Raw genomic sequence first — 15,207 nt, 5'->3', positions numbered from 1 at the left:
TCTCTATTAATCAGCCTGGTCTTGGCTTGTATTTATAGCCTATGTCATTATTTATAAGTATAAAAGGTTTGGTGTCTTTGAGACATCCATGAGCACGTCCCTGTACAAATATTAAACACAGATTCACACCCTCTGTATAAACTGTATTTTTTTTTTTTTTCGTGGTTTGCTGCCTCATGAGCTTTCGTTTTCGTTTCTCTCAACAGCAGTGGATCTGGCTGAAGACTGGCCCTAGTTTCACTCAGCTGTCGGTTTTCGGTAGGTATACAAGAGTAAGAGACAGTTGTGTGCTTCTTCTGTGGCAGTAGCTTGTTGTCGACTGTTATCTGGAGCTGATGTTCTCGAAGTGCGCAGTGAATGTAGTAATGCTTATATTGTATCATCGACGTCTGCAGTCTGAAGAATAATAAACTACATGCATAATGTGTGAAGACAGAAATCAAAACGCATCATATTTAAAGTAATTTATTGAAAGCCTTTTTTTCTTTCCTTCACATAACTGTACACACTTTCTGAAATGAAAATGAAACTAAATGTGTTTCTGTTACTGACGAAGCGACCGTTGACAACAAACGCGGGGTGCAATTCAACGACATTATCTTATACATTTTAGCAATAATAACAAATTAATTAGATAATACTCGTTCTGATATTTACTTAAAGCTAAAATTGTCTTTCAGCTGCCTTTTGGAGGAAAAGACCCTCAAAGCAATGGACATTGACGAATATGTGAGTAGGCTGTTTATAAATCTCTCTCTCTCACACACACACACACACGTTTGTTTTTGTGAAAAGTGGGGACATCCCATAGGTGTAATGGTTTTTATTCTGTACAAACTGTATGTACTATTACCCTACACCAACCCTACACCTAAACCTACCCCTTACAGACACACACACACACACACACACACACACACACACACACACACACAACCCTACCTCTTACAGGAGACTTTCAGCTATTTCAGATTTTCAATACACTCCATTCTGTGTGATTTATAAGCGTTTTGAAAAGTGGGGACATGGAGTAATGTCCTGAAAAGTCACCTTCTCCTTGTAATACCTGTCATACCCTTGTCATTATACAAATGTATGTCCTGATTTGTCGCTCACACACACACACACACACACACACACACACACACACTGATCAGCTACTCACAATCTTGTAAATCAGTGGTGTAAATCAGATTTTCAATTTATTTAGTTTTTATTTATTTATTTTTTGCTTAATGTTGATACAAAAGGTCAGATTGCTTGCATCGATGTGTGCAGAAGATGTTCTTTGCTTCTTAAATCATGCTGATAACGTGGATCAGCTTGTAGACTCCATGCTTTCTGTTACAGTCACAGCTACAGTCCTCCTAATACAACTCCAAACATGTCTTTGCAGATACAGTACAGTTTATTAAAATATGAGATACACTGATAATGATAACAAAACAATATACCCTATACTAATAGACATGGTCCTGACATCTTTAGTACAGTTAAGTGTTTAAAAAAGTAAATATTCAAAAACTATTGTAGAACTTTCTTAATCAACTTTAACCCTTAAATGACCCGGGGCACCATTCACTACCCCATTCACTACCCTCACAACACATGGCATTTCCAGGGCTCTCAAGTCTCACGCAATCGGAGTGAGACTCACGCATTTCAACCAGTTCACACGCTCTCACGCCACACCTTGTATTTCTCACGCTGAGAACGGATAACTTGTCCCGCTACAATTACTATACAATTAATATACCATTGATAGATGAGGGAATACTGAAGTTTTCTGCCGAGTTCATAGCTCTCTCAACTCTCGAGTTAAATGCCACCTACCAGCCAATCAGAAATTAGGATGTTGTTTTTCCGTTTAAATTACGCGATTCTGCAGCAAGCGGGTTCGTTACTAGCAACATGAAATCAGAAAGATCTGATGAATGCTGTAGGTAACCCCTTCATTTATTTTTTCGATTTTAAGAGTCCTCTACAAAATCACTTGCCTGTGAAAAGATAGTGAGAGCTGATGTTGGGGAATATAGCCAAATTCGTGCTAAAGTATTATTGATGCAGTCAAAAAAAAAAATAAATAAACTCTCCAACTGCTTTGCAACCAGAAGCTTTATCTTAGCTTTGGCTTCCTGAAAGGAAAGTACTAGAGATGTTATAACAGTTGGTGAATCTGATAAATATGTACATTGAGTACTGCTGTTCAGTTGGCTCGTTTGAGGCAAAATTTATTTTTATTTTTGATACATTTGTATTTTTAAATACATAAATCTTTTTATTTTATTAGAATGAATTTGTCTTTTATCAGATTTACCAAATGTTATAACTTCTATTTGTGCTGGTCAATTATGAACAATAGGTAAAATTGAACTGCTAGCAAAAACTTGGGTGCTGCAAATATTTGAGTTGCTCCTCCCCTTTGACTTGCCCCTCCCCTTTGAGTGACTCCTCCCCTTTGTGTGGCCCCTCCCCTAATCTCACTCCAAACTTTCGCTATAACTTGAGAGCCCTGCATTTCACTCATAATTACCGCAGGCATAAAACAAAAGAATATCATCAACAAAAACTGAACTGGTTTGAATGGCTTTACTGCAGAGCAATTAGCTACTGTACGCAATGAAATATAAATGTCACTGTCATTTGATGGTGGATGTGGTGAGTGAGCTGCCAGTGATCAAAATATTGATTTTGAAGTCATTGAAAATGATAGTTTTGAGAATATGTTTTATGATGACAGTGATGGTAAAATCATCTAATGAAAGGTAATGAAATATGCTTTATTTTAATCTTCTGTAATTGTTCTTAAAATATCAAGAGAGTTTTTTGCTCTTGCAGCAGTTAGAGATCCATCTGTGCTGGATATACTGGTCCGGGTCGCTAAAGACCCGAATATGTAGCCTAATAATGATTGGTGAAACATTCATGCATTTAAAGGTTAAGTCTTCTCACTCTTTTATAAAATGCCAATACCTTGTTTTTATGATTTAAGACAAATCCTGCACTGTAAAGATGCCCTTTGGCTGCATGAGCGCTCATAAATATCATAAACTAGGTCATTTTCCTGAAGTCACATGCAACATGCTTTTAACCAAAGTGACTTACAAATGAGGACAATAGAAGCAATCAAAACCAACAAAAGAGCAACAACATGCAAGTGCTATGACAAGTCTCAGTAAGCCTAACGCAGTACACGTAGCAAGGCTTTTTAAAAAACATTTTTTTAAGAAAAGGAGTAGATAAAATATAGAAAAAAAATTTTTTTCAAGAAAAGCTATAGCAGTTGATAGAAAAGATATGTAATTGATAGAGGGTCAAGTGTGTGTGTGTGCTTTTTGTTGTTGTTGTTTTTTTTAATAAAAAGACGACAGATATATAAAATAGGATTATAATAGAGAGTGCTAGAGTTAGAGGGTCAAATAAAGATATATACAGAACTGTTAACAAAATATAGCTGCAAACAGCGATGACGGGCCCAAGCCCCAGTGGCACATGCATTCAGTCATCTGGCATTCTGGTTGTTGGGGTCACAGCAATGAAAGGGTTACTCTGGAACATCAAGAATGTGATACACACAGAGATAAAGATATATAAAACTTATAATGATCTAACTAATGGGAACTCAGAGAAAGGGGATTAGGTTTTAAAGATTTCCTATACTATGACTCCATCTAGTGAAGAATAACTTTATAAGCTTGTAAAACCCTTATGTTGTACACTTTACATAAAATAAAACAGATTATTTGGGTGCATGTAAACATAGCCAGTGACTCACATTTGCCTGTAAATTTGCTGACACCATTTGTTAGTAAACTCTTTAAAATGCATCATGTCTTTTTCCTTGAGCACGTCTGTCTCTTCTCTTTTTTTTTAGCTCCCATTAAATAGTAACATATTGAGAATAGTTGTTGATTTGTGGCAATCAATTAAAAACATATTACTATGGCTATTCTTGTATTGTTATTAAAATAGGAAACATTGTCATTTTAGCTGTTTTTTTCTGTTGCTTGGATTATTTGCTTTATTTGATGTGCAAAACATGCATCAGCGTTTAGGCATGCAACTTGTTTAGGAACAACATGGGTAAATGTGGTAAGGGAGTTTTGTTTTTACTCGCTCTAAACCTCGTCCACAGTATATAGTTGACCGTATCTATTGTTTGTGCCACACGAGTAAAACAATAGAAAATTGCAAGAGGCTGCAGTCTGTACATACAAACTGTACGTACAAATTATGAAGGTCTACTGGAATGTCTTATTCAGACATATTGAGTTGAAATACATAAATAGTGTTGTAATTTTTTAAATGTATAATTGAAATCTTTTAACAGTGTCTAAGGTTTTTATTTTTTATTTTTTTAATGTTAGGACTTATATACAGCAGGCGCTGAGGGTCAAGATGCTGGACCATCTCTGGATTACATGATGCATCTAAACATGACCATGAATCAGCCACACTTACAGCTAGAGGAGGTATTGACTAAAGACTAGAGCTTGAGAAATAGATTTTCTGAGCACCATTATCATACCAGAGTATCAGTAATTTTATATTCATGAATGATTAAATGCCAAAGTATATTGTGCAAATGAAAATGGATTTGTAATAATTATCAAACAACCAATTTGCTGGTAAATTGAAACTTTTTTTTCCCAGTCTTTGTATCTGGTGTTTATCTGGTAATCATACCATTCACATCAGTTTAGTGTTCACACTCACCAGATCATTCTCTCCCTCAGTATTTTAAGAGCCGAGGATACTCTTTTTCTTTATTACTGCAGCCATTTGTGAATATGGAAAGTCTGCATTTATAACTGTTTTTCCCTGTAACAGGACATTTACACAGCTGGTGATGAAATACCACAACCCTCAGCACCACTGGATATTGCTAAGTTTAAAATCAAAGTGGACTGGACAGAACCATTTCCAGAGAGATGGAGAGCAAGATTACAGAAAGCCCTTCAGAGCTGGTTATCCAGACTGGAAGGAAAACCATCTGTCCTCAGCCTTGAACTCATGAAAGACCTATCATGTGCAGAGGTGCAGATAACACCATCAACAGGTGAGATAATATCATATATACAATACATTTTCAATTTAAATCTCATGTATGCTAGTATCTGAAATATCTAAAATCTACAGTTTTTCTAACACACTGTAACTGATTCATTTGACACAATTTACCAAACAATTCATACAGTTCTCGAAACAAAGACACGATTCTCAAAACTTTTAACACATTCCACCTGCTTTCACACACGCTCCAATTTGCTCAGTGTTTTCTGCAAAACTCTACACAATAACAGCATCATTTTGCACAGGTTTAAACATGTTCTCATTTAGAAAACACAAATACACAATATAACTACCTCAAGAATCACAAAATGAACACAAACAGCACACATTTATTCGTGTTTGAACAGTACAACAGTAGCAAAACTGATGACACGGCAGTCAGAATCTCAGGATGATATGAACAAGAGCACAAGTGATTATGTGTTTTGGAAAATGAATCCTGGTAGTGGGAGACAAAGAGGAATAGGAGGAGAAAAGAAACATTAAGGACATGAGGTCAAAGGTCATTTGTTCCTGATGAAATATAAAGCACTATAGTTGAGCATGTTCTTCTGCATGGATTGATCATAAGGAATGCTGCCTGCGGACTCATCAACTTACACATTACAATTACAGTACATAGCAGCAGTATTTCAGATGAGAGAACTTTCACTGTTCTTTGTACTGTAAATACAGTAGCACACTCCCTCAAACTCGTAACTGTTGAATTGATTTGAAGCCAAGTACTTTTTACATGTATTTGTGCAGAACTGAGAGTCGACTGGCAGAGAAAGTATTTTCTCAGAAGGCTAAGAAACTGTTATAGCATAACAAATAAGGATATTACCAATACTGTAATGCAACTTGGCAGAGGATGCTGAATTTATTTATTTATGTACAGTAACTGACAGGATATTCCAATGTGTGTTTACTGTATATTCAGTTGTTTGGTTTTTGTACTTTTCTCTTCTAGTGCTTTTCATCTACTGTACGATCACTTTACAGTAGTGTAATGAAAGTAAACTTTTCTTAAAGTTTATTGGTGAATTTTACTGTATCTTCACAACTCTATTTATGCTGCATACTGTAACAGACATTGACTTGCAAGATGTTTCCAGTTTCCCAAAAGGAGGTTTTTGTAACAGTGTTTTGAACTGATCTCACTAGTGTTCTCTAGTCAGGAAAATAGTCTGTGTATTTGACAGCTTTGTGTGTCATCTGAGGCCAAAGATTAGATTCTGACAAAAGAGAATATGTTTTTGACTAAAATGTTTGACTTTGACCTGGAAGTTTGAAGTTTGCACAAGTTGGTGTGTAGTTTTGAGATTGTGTTTATAGTTGTGAGAAAATGGTGAATTGTTTCATGAATTGTGTGTTAGCAATCGAGAAAAACTGTAATTCAGAAGCGCAAAAACCAATGTTAAGGGTGTTAACATGTAACATTACAATTACAAATAACTCTTTTTAGAAGTAATGAGTAAAGTAGTAAAATGAAGTGTTACGTCTTGATCCAGTATGTTTTATATTACTTTATTTGAGTATCAAATGTGAAGATTAAAGGTCAGTATTTCCATCTGTCATGTCTACAGTTTGATTTATGGGCCATGGCTGAATTAAATTACAAACAAAGAAAATTGAGCTTGTTTTAATGGAAATAAAATGAGCCTGCTTTAAAAATCCAGTAAAGTTGTTTGAAATTTACTGAAAGAGCAAGCACAGAAACTGAAGAGCATTTAGTGCCTCTCATAACTGACAGATAACTGAATTAGCCAATCAAATCACTGCGCCGAGAAGCCACGTCTGTCAAGCTCTTAAGTCCATTAAGCTTTAATGAACTGTTGCACACATACAAACCTCCTTTTCTGACAAATTCCTTTAATTATGGTATAAATGTGTTGTTACGGCTCATGTAAAACTAATACCAGGTTTCCAGAGTGGTTAGTTAATGGAGTTTTGTATATTCTGTTCCAAGAATTAGCCAGTAATCCAAGAAAGATTTTTGCCTCGACAAGAGTTGTCGATCTTTATGACATTGACCTTTGTTTTTTTTTTCCATTAAATGAAAAGACTGTATGAATAAATGCTGTGAGTTTAGGCAGCTTTGTGTGAGTTTCATTAACTTTGTCATAAGGTCAGTTCATTTTAATTTTAATGTTTTGTGGTTGTGGTTGTCAGTGCTGGAAAGACACACACACACACACACACACACACACACACACACACACACACACTTGCATATGTGGTTTACAGGGATTCTGTTTTTTATACTGTACAAACTATATTTTCTATCCCCTTCCCTTAACATAAACCTACACCTCACACAAAACTACAGGCAATTTTTGACACAGGATGTGTCCTCATAAACCATGTTTATGTTGTAGCACATGTAGACATTATTCACAAGTGTGTGTCCTCATAAACCATAGACACACTCCACTTCTGTATTGTAAATAAAATAAAATGTTACAGTTGCCTCTATGTTATTGTTTTAAGGCTGTGTACTAAATGTACTCTTATTTTTTTCCTGTAGCTCTAACGGTTTTAAAATATCACAGAACTGCGTCTCTTAAGTTTAAAGATTATCAGGATGGTAAAGTTAAAGGAGATAAGGAAGTGATTGCTCAGATTTATCTGGATGAAGCGCATTCTGTGACTGGACCACAAAAGTCCCTGCTGGAGGAGAACAAAGCTCCATCATCAAAGGTATCATGTTTACTTTATCTAGAATGATAGCAAAGGCACAATCATCTCATCAGTTTATTCATCGGTTTTTAAGCTTTCGATTACTGAGAGCATACGCAAAACTAAAGAAAACTGATGGACCTACTACAATACACACTAGTAACTGGTTACACTTTATTTTGATAGTCCACTTTAGACATTTTGCTAACTATAAGTAAGTTTGCAACTACGTGTCAACTAATTCTCATTAATTTGCAACTACATGTCTACTAACTCTCAGTAGGGTAGGTTTAGGGTTAGTAGAATAAGTTGACATATACTTGCAAAGATTTTTATAGTCAGTACAGGTATGTTGTATGTTGTGGACCCATCAAAATAAAGTGTTAGAAGATGTTAAGTCTACTAATACTCTAATGACTGCTAGTTGACATGTAGCTGCAAAGTTACTTACTGTTAGTAGAATGTATAAAGTGGACTATCGAAATAAAGTGTTACTGTAACTGTTAAGCTACTTCTGTTCAATAATTTGGTATTAATTCAGTTATCTTCATTTAGCTGTGGGTGTAAAATTCTTAAATGAAATCCCATCGTATTTTTTAGGTGAACAGCACTAAACCTGAGACTTCAGCAGTATCAGAAGACACAAACAATAGTGAGGATGATGTTGCAGCTAACAGAGCTTCAAAAGATGCTGAGATCACAAAAACATTTGAAATGACCCCTGAGACCTCAGATGGACTCCCTGTTCCCCTCCTTCAGTTCTGGTACATGCTTCATGCTTACAGAAAGGAGCTGGAGCTAATTGAGAAACGACATGGAGTCTCTATGGGTTCAGAAGCGTCAGTCTCATTCAGACCCACCCAGACAGCAAGCCCTGATTCTGTCTCCAGAGCGTCTGAGGACTTTCAGAAACTTGTCATGGGATGCATGGATAGTTTTAGTGTAGCTACCATTAATCATAATGACATGGATTCAGATATTGTGAAGGAGGCCCTTCGTAACATCCAGTCAGAGAAGACAAAGATGATGTTGACCATGTCTGCCAGTGACTGCCGGTTCTTTGGACCGAAGAAATTTACAGACATCATTAAAAGAGAGACAACAGGAGCAGAAAACCAATTTAAAGACAAATGGAATGAAATGGATTTAGATAACAACATTTCTCCACAAAGCAGATCTTCACTGCACATGGACACAAAAGACCTTCAGACTCAACTTGAGATGGACAAGGCTCATTGGGATCTGATGAAACTTTCCTATGAGGAACAAATATCACAGCTTCAAACAAAGTATGGAGTGCTATTTCATGAAGAAAAACTGCAGAAAAATATAATTAAGGTTCAGGCTCGATCCAAAGGAGATCAGCATATTAATCTTGAAGGTCATGCTCTCAGAGCTTTAACACATCTGTACCAGAAACTAGCCTCAGCCGCTGTCAGCTGTGAACTCACAAACCCTAAACATGAAACTGATGTGGCTCCACTAGTGCAGAAACTTCAGCAGCAGCATTACTGTGTTGTTGCAGCAGATGCATTCAGTCCCTGGAAGCTCGTTGGACTGCCAGAACATCTCAGCCCTGCTATTGCTGATATTGAGAAGAAACTTAAGAAGAATGTGTTTGATGACAAGATGAAGAAATTTATTGGATATTTGGATGACATCCCTCAAGCAAGAGGATTCAGATGGAATCAGACGCCTGATTATGGTCCAGGAGCAGTGGGTGGAGCAGGACGGGATGAGGGAGTGAACTTTAGAGGGAGAAGCGAAACAGATACTGGTTTCAATGAACAATCAAAAAATGATTCTAAACATGACAGTAAAGGTGCTCATGCTGAAGAGGAGACGTGCGCTATTTGTATGGACAGCTTCACTGACAAGACGAAACTGAAATGTGGGCATGAATTCTGTCAGGAATGTATAAGAAGGTCAGTGGAGAGTCTGGGATCCATCTGTCCTGTGTGTAAGGAAGTGTTTGGGAAATTGGAGGGAAACCAACCGGATGGAACAATGACTGTAAGAAAGAGTAGATCGAGTCTCCCTGGATATCCACACTGTGGCACTATTGAAATCACCTATGACATACCCAGTGGTATTCAAACGGTAAGAATATGTAAAATTTCATTTATGAATTTAATAATTGAAAAATATAACTTTTTATTGCACTGTTTATAACTGCAGAGTACATTAGATGAAAAAGCCCATGTTGTAGTGCCTGTTCTAATAATTGTTCTTGTGAATTGAAGTTTGTGATTAACAAACAAATAAATAAATCAATAAATTTAGCTGCAGAAAAAACATTATTATTATTATTATTATCAGAATAATACAGAACTTGACTTTTGTGGCACTGATATGTAAAACACAGAGAATTTTTTAGGTGGTACAACCTAATCCACAATCCACAAAACAGCCCAAATATAGAAAAAGCATACAGCAATGAAGGTGTTAAAATCCAAAAATATAAAGAGTAAAGAACCCCCCCCCCCAATCTTTCTCACACACACACACACGTACAGGTGTGATTGTAACAGAGCATATTTTTGCAAATTTGTGCAATGAAGGGGTTCAAGTCTACCCACACACACACACACACACACACACACACACACACACTGGTATTCCTATCATTATGGGTTCATTCCATAGGCGTAATTCCATTACCCTAAACCCTACCCTTAAAACTACCCCTTAAACAAAACTACAGCCTCAAAAAACAGAGGGACATATGTGACCTCCCAGTATTTTGTTTAGAGTTATTGTAATGCATTAATTTTTTCATCCTTATTTTAGAAAGAGCATCCAAACCCAGGAAAGTCTTATTGTTGGACACAATGTCGTGCGTACTTGCCTGACAGTCATGCAGGAAAGGAAGTGCTTGGACTGCTGCAGAGGGCTTTTAAACAGAAACTGATCTTTACTGTTGGGACCTCAACAACCTCGGGTTTAGAGAATGCTGTCACCTGGAATGATATTCATCATAAGATCAACACACACGGCGGGCCTCTAAAGTATGAGTTCATTTAAAGTCTGCTTTTACATATTTGGGTTCCGTGTAAATGATCAGTGTATTTGAACTTTTCTGTTCTGTTTCAGCTATGGCTATCCAGACCCTGACTACCTGAAGAGGGTGAAGGATGAGTTGAAAGCCAAAGGCATTGAATGAGGATTTGATTGATATGTTCTCAAATGCACATCAAAGCCTAATAATTACAAACAAACCATTTACTGATTATTGAATTTAATCATATTTTTATACACAGTGACTTTCAGAAGTATTCAGACCCTTGACTAGTAATGTTTGTGAATGTATTCATAATACACACCTGAATGCCTGAAGAACACTTTATAAATGGTCAAGAACTAAATTATTCTTTAATATTTGTCGCCACCTACAGGTGGTTTATGTGTAAAATGTGACCCTGGACCACGAAACCAGTCATAAGGGTCAATTAAAAAAAAGAGATTTATACACCAACTGAATAAATAAGCTTTCCATTGATGTATGGTTTGTTAGGATAGGGTAATATTTGGCCAAGATACAACTATTTGAAAATCTGGAATCTGAGGGTGCAAAAAAATCTAAATATTGAGAAAATCACCTTTAAAGTTGTCCAAATTAAGTTCTTAGCAATGCATATTACTAATCAAAAATTAAGTTTTGATATATGTACGGTAAGAAATTTACAAAATATCTTCATGGAGCATGATCTTTACTTAATATCCTAATGATTTTTGGCATTAAAGAAAAGAAAAGAAAAAAGAAAAGAAGATCATTTTGACCCATACAATGCATTTTTGGCTATTGCTACTTAAGACTGGTTTTGTGGTCCAGGGTCACGTATTGATTTATCTATGACAGGCCTAAACCAGCCAAGGTACCAGCACAAAAACACATTCAGCATAATATTTTATTATCATTATCAACAAAAATACCCCAGATATATTGAGATATCGTTAATATCCTACAGCCCTAGCTAAGGGGCATTTTATTTATTATATTATTGAAATTTTTATTTCATTTAGGTCATTTGGCACACAGAGATAGTGTATCCATGCATGTGTGTTTTATTTCACTACAAAAAAAAAACATGGTTAAACCAGGGGAACCATAAAATAACCGTGGTTTTGCTACACTAACCATAGTTTAACCATGATATTTGTATTAAAACTGTGGTTATGGTAGTCAAACATGGTTACTAGACTTTTACTATAATAAAACCATGGTTAGTTTTTGTAAGGAAAATATTTCAAGGGGACCCCAAAAACCCTTATGAAAATTTACCATGGTAAAAGTGTAGTAAACATTTTTTTTTTTTGATTAATCACAGTTGCAGCACGTTTATTTGGTTGTGTTGTGAGTATTTGCAGCACATAATATGCATGCTACATTACACACCAACTAACGTTAAAAAAGTGAAATTGTAATGTTTTCGTAAAGGGGTGGTTGATTGCAATTTCACTTTTTTAACGTTAGTTAGTGTGTAATGTTGCTGTTTGAGCATAAACAATATCTGCAAACCCACTAAACATTGGACGTCGGATAGACGTGCAGATCATGTCTATATTGGGTCCGTCGGTCCATGACCAATTCTGGACATCTATTCGACGTCCAAACTAGGTCCTCTATTTGGACGTCTAACCATGACCCAAATTGGACGTCAGATTGACGTTCGACATTTGACCTTTGAACTGGGTATTTTTTTGGACGTCATTTGGACGTCTAAGTGCAGGAAATTTACATGATTGTATGTAATATTTTTTTTATTTACAAATATCAACATTGTTGTTATCAACATGATTGATACATATGAATACAGATTTTTTTTTAATAAACAGTCATGATTTATTATGTGTATGCCGAATAGGCCATGTTTTTTTTTTTTTTTACATTTTCCTGTTGAATCTAGCTGCTGAGCCAAACAAAACATAGGACTACAGTTATAGAAGTTAAGTAAAAATTATATATAAAATAAGTCTAAATTTGACGTTGAAAAGACGTCCACAAACGACCACATTTGGACTATAAATAGCCCTTACACGGAAGTCCCACGGACGTCAATATATGACGTGCTGTAGACGTCGAAAAAAGACGTCGCCTGGCGTTACAAAACAACCCCTTCAGTGGACCTAAATTGGACGTCCAAAAATAACATGGAAAAGACGTCACTCCGACGTCACATGGCGCAGTGGGAAGTTGCAGCGCTGAAAGTTCAATGCAAACAGAGATATCGTCTTTTAAAATTCTTGCAGTTTAATGCCTACAAAAACGGCTCATATAGACTACAACGAGTTACTTTCTGGGTCCATTACGTCACAAACCCAGATAAACCCCGCAACACGCAACAAAGGGAACACGCAACAAAGGGGGCGGGGCCATGTTGCTGCTTTAGAGAAGAGGAAGAGAAAACTAGGGGTGCACGTAAAAATCTATTCATATATGAATTCGCGATTCTGTCTTCTAACAATTTTAATGGATTCACAAGTTTCAAAATCATATGTTCTAAAGCAGCGGTTCTTAATACTGTTCCCCGCATCCCCCTGCTCTGCTCTCTCTCTCTCTCTCTCTCTCTCTCTCTTTCAGATCGTCAGATCAGCTCCAACAAACTGTTCCAATTATACACTTATTTTCACACAGCTATGAGAAGTGTTATACATGGACTCGCGTGCGGTTGCTGTGCTGTATTAAAGCTTTAATCAGGATAAAACCGTATATTAAAAGCTAACAGAAGCATTAGCATAATAACAGCGCATCTAAAAGTATGAACCAACAACAAACAAACAAACATACCATTAAAAGCCGTGCTTGCACAGGTTCTATGTGATCATCTTCACTAATATCCTCTGGGTCTCAATCAGGCTCAAATTGATAAGCAATATAGACATCATTGTTTACAATACAACCAGAGCACATGCTGCTGAGGGGTTTAGATGTGCACTAGAGGCGGTTTAGCCAATCACAACACACTGGACCAGCTAACCAATCTCATCCCATCGTGGCCACCGTAGAAGTTGCAGTCACATTCTCATAATGGTTCCACACATTTCCTGCTATTCATACCTTGGCTTAATTACATTTTTGGTATAAGTTGAAGATGATGGTGATAAATGAGAAATGTACAGTTTTATACATCACTCAGTAATCCTATCGTCTGAACACCTGTAGGGAAACCACCCTTAAAAACAACTTTTGCAAGTTCTAGACTTAACTAGTGTTGCCCAAAGAAGAAAGTGCGTAGCCTCAAAACATCTTCTTGGAACTACTAGTCATCAGCAGATGGCAGATTTGTTTATGGTTCATTAAACAAGCATGAAAAACTTTGTTTAAACCCTTTTCAATAAAGATCGGTAAAGCTCATTTGGATTTTACAAATGTATCTTATTTTTTTTTTTTTTTTAATTGAGGTCATATTTTATACTGTGTATTATATTCAGTATATGTTATATTCAAGTGCAATCTCCATCAGTGGTGGCTTCTCCATCGGTCCACAAATTATTGTAGCCCAAATCAGAATCGACAAGATCAGATTCCATGTGGTTTGTGCTGTTCACACTATCATGAAAAAAAAAAAAAATCTGAGAAATCTGGGTAGCATATGAGCCAAAAAAAAAAAAAAAAAATCAGATTTGGGCCACATTTTCCTGCAGTTTTAATGTAGCCATAAGGTGCTTTCGCACCGTGTAGTTCTGGGAACTAGCCAACAGGGTTGTTCCTAGAGAACCAATTTCCCCATCGGGCCGTTGTCCTGGTTGCATTCGCTGCAGGAACTCTGAAGCACCCGACAGCAACGTCTTTAATCACGGCATTTAGCAAACAAACAAAAAAAAAGCGTTAACAAAAGGTTAATTCCGTTATCTATGTTTACATAGCTTTTTAAAAATGCCGGGTAGCTGGTGTTTTATATGCGTTTGGCCAAGGACTGTTTTAGACCCTATAGTCCAAACGGAGTTCCTCGAACTAAATATGTTTCTAGCTCTTGCGGTGCGAAGACACTTCCACCAATAGTTCTAGGAACTATGAAAAGGTTCCTCCGGTGTGAAAGCGCCCGCTTGTGGACTTACCTTTCCAGCACTTTTGAATTATCACTTCCGTGGACTTTTGTATGTACACTGGTTGATACTTACCACATTCACATTGGGACTTACAGCACGCTAGGATTCTTAAGGAATGTTTTATGGTATGAAACTGAAAGACGCTGTGCTTTTAACATCCTAGGTTTTCTAGTATTATTGTGTTGTTTTAAGCTCCCTATGAATATTGTAAATGCACTTTTATTAATTCATTCGGTAACACTTTATAATAACTGCACACTATGAATCATTAGTTAAGCATTAGTAAATAGTCAATTCATCCTTTATAAAGCATTGTTCCAACATTAATAGGCATTAGCCAGCAGATTGACCTGGACGACGTCAGTTTACGTCACTCAGTTTACTTAAAAATATTCATTAAAGTAGTCGTGTTTACTCAGAAAT

General features: G+C 36.5%; 1 protein-coding gene across 3 annotated transcripts; it reads left to right on the top strand.

Moving 5' to 3' along the window:
• The first annotated feature begins 198 nt into the window (after positions 1–198).
• LOC131548889 (E3 ubiquitin-protein ligase DTX3L-like) lies at positions 199–14,080 on the top strand. Of its 3 annotated transcripts, none has more exons than XM_058790471.1 (8): positions 199–258; positions 681–729; positions 4,368–4,472; positions 4,831–5,059; positions 7,583–7,755; positions 8,335–9,834; positions 10,525–10,742; positions 10,828–14,080. In XM_058790471.1, the coding sequence occupies exons 2-8, from the start codon at positions 712–714 to the stop codon at positions 10,895–10,897; spliced, it is 2,313 nt and encodes a 770-aa protein (XP_058646454.1). In that variant the 5' UTR covers positions 199–258; positions 681–711; the 3' UTR covers positions 10,898–14,080. The 3 variants fall into 3 exon arrangements, with proteins under 3 accessions (XP_058646454.1, XP_058646453.1, XP_058646455.1); XM_058790470.1 differs by lacking the exon at positions 199–258 and adding an exon at positions 372–460; XM_058790472.1 differs by lacking the exons at positions 199–258; positions 4,368–4,472 and adding an exon at positions 408–460.
• The last annotated feature ends 1,127 nt before the right edge of the window (positions 14,081–15,207 follow it).

The sequence above is a fragment of the Onychostoma macrolepis genome, chromosome 11, assembly GCF_012432095.1.
Source record: "Onychostoma macrolepis isolate SWU-2019 chromosome 11, ASM1243209v1, whole genome shotgun sequence".
Lineage (NCBI taxonomy): Eukaryota > Metazoa > Chordata > Actinopteri > Cypriniformes > Cyprinidae > Onychostoma > Onychostoma macrolepis.
The sequence above is the reverse complement of the archived record's forward strand: the minus strand, read 5'-3'. Positions and strand labels throughout refer to the sequence as shown.

What these genes read in the sequence shown, in the direction of transcription:
- LOC131548889 (XM_058790470.1), top strand. Translation starts at nt 423, where the DNA reads ATGTGTGAAGACAGAAATCAAAACGCATCATATTTAAA. An exon ending in CACACTTACAGCTAGAGGAG is followed by an intron (nt 4,473 to 4,830) that starts GTATTGACTAAA and finishes TCCCTGTAACAG; the next exon opens with GACATTTACACAGCTGGTGA. An exon ending in TACCCAGTGGTATTCAAACG is followed by an intron (nt 9,835 to 10,524) that starts GTAAGAATATGT and finishes TCCTTATTTTAG; the next exon opens with AAAGAGCATCCAAACCCAGG.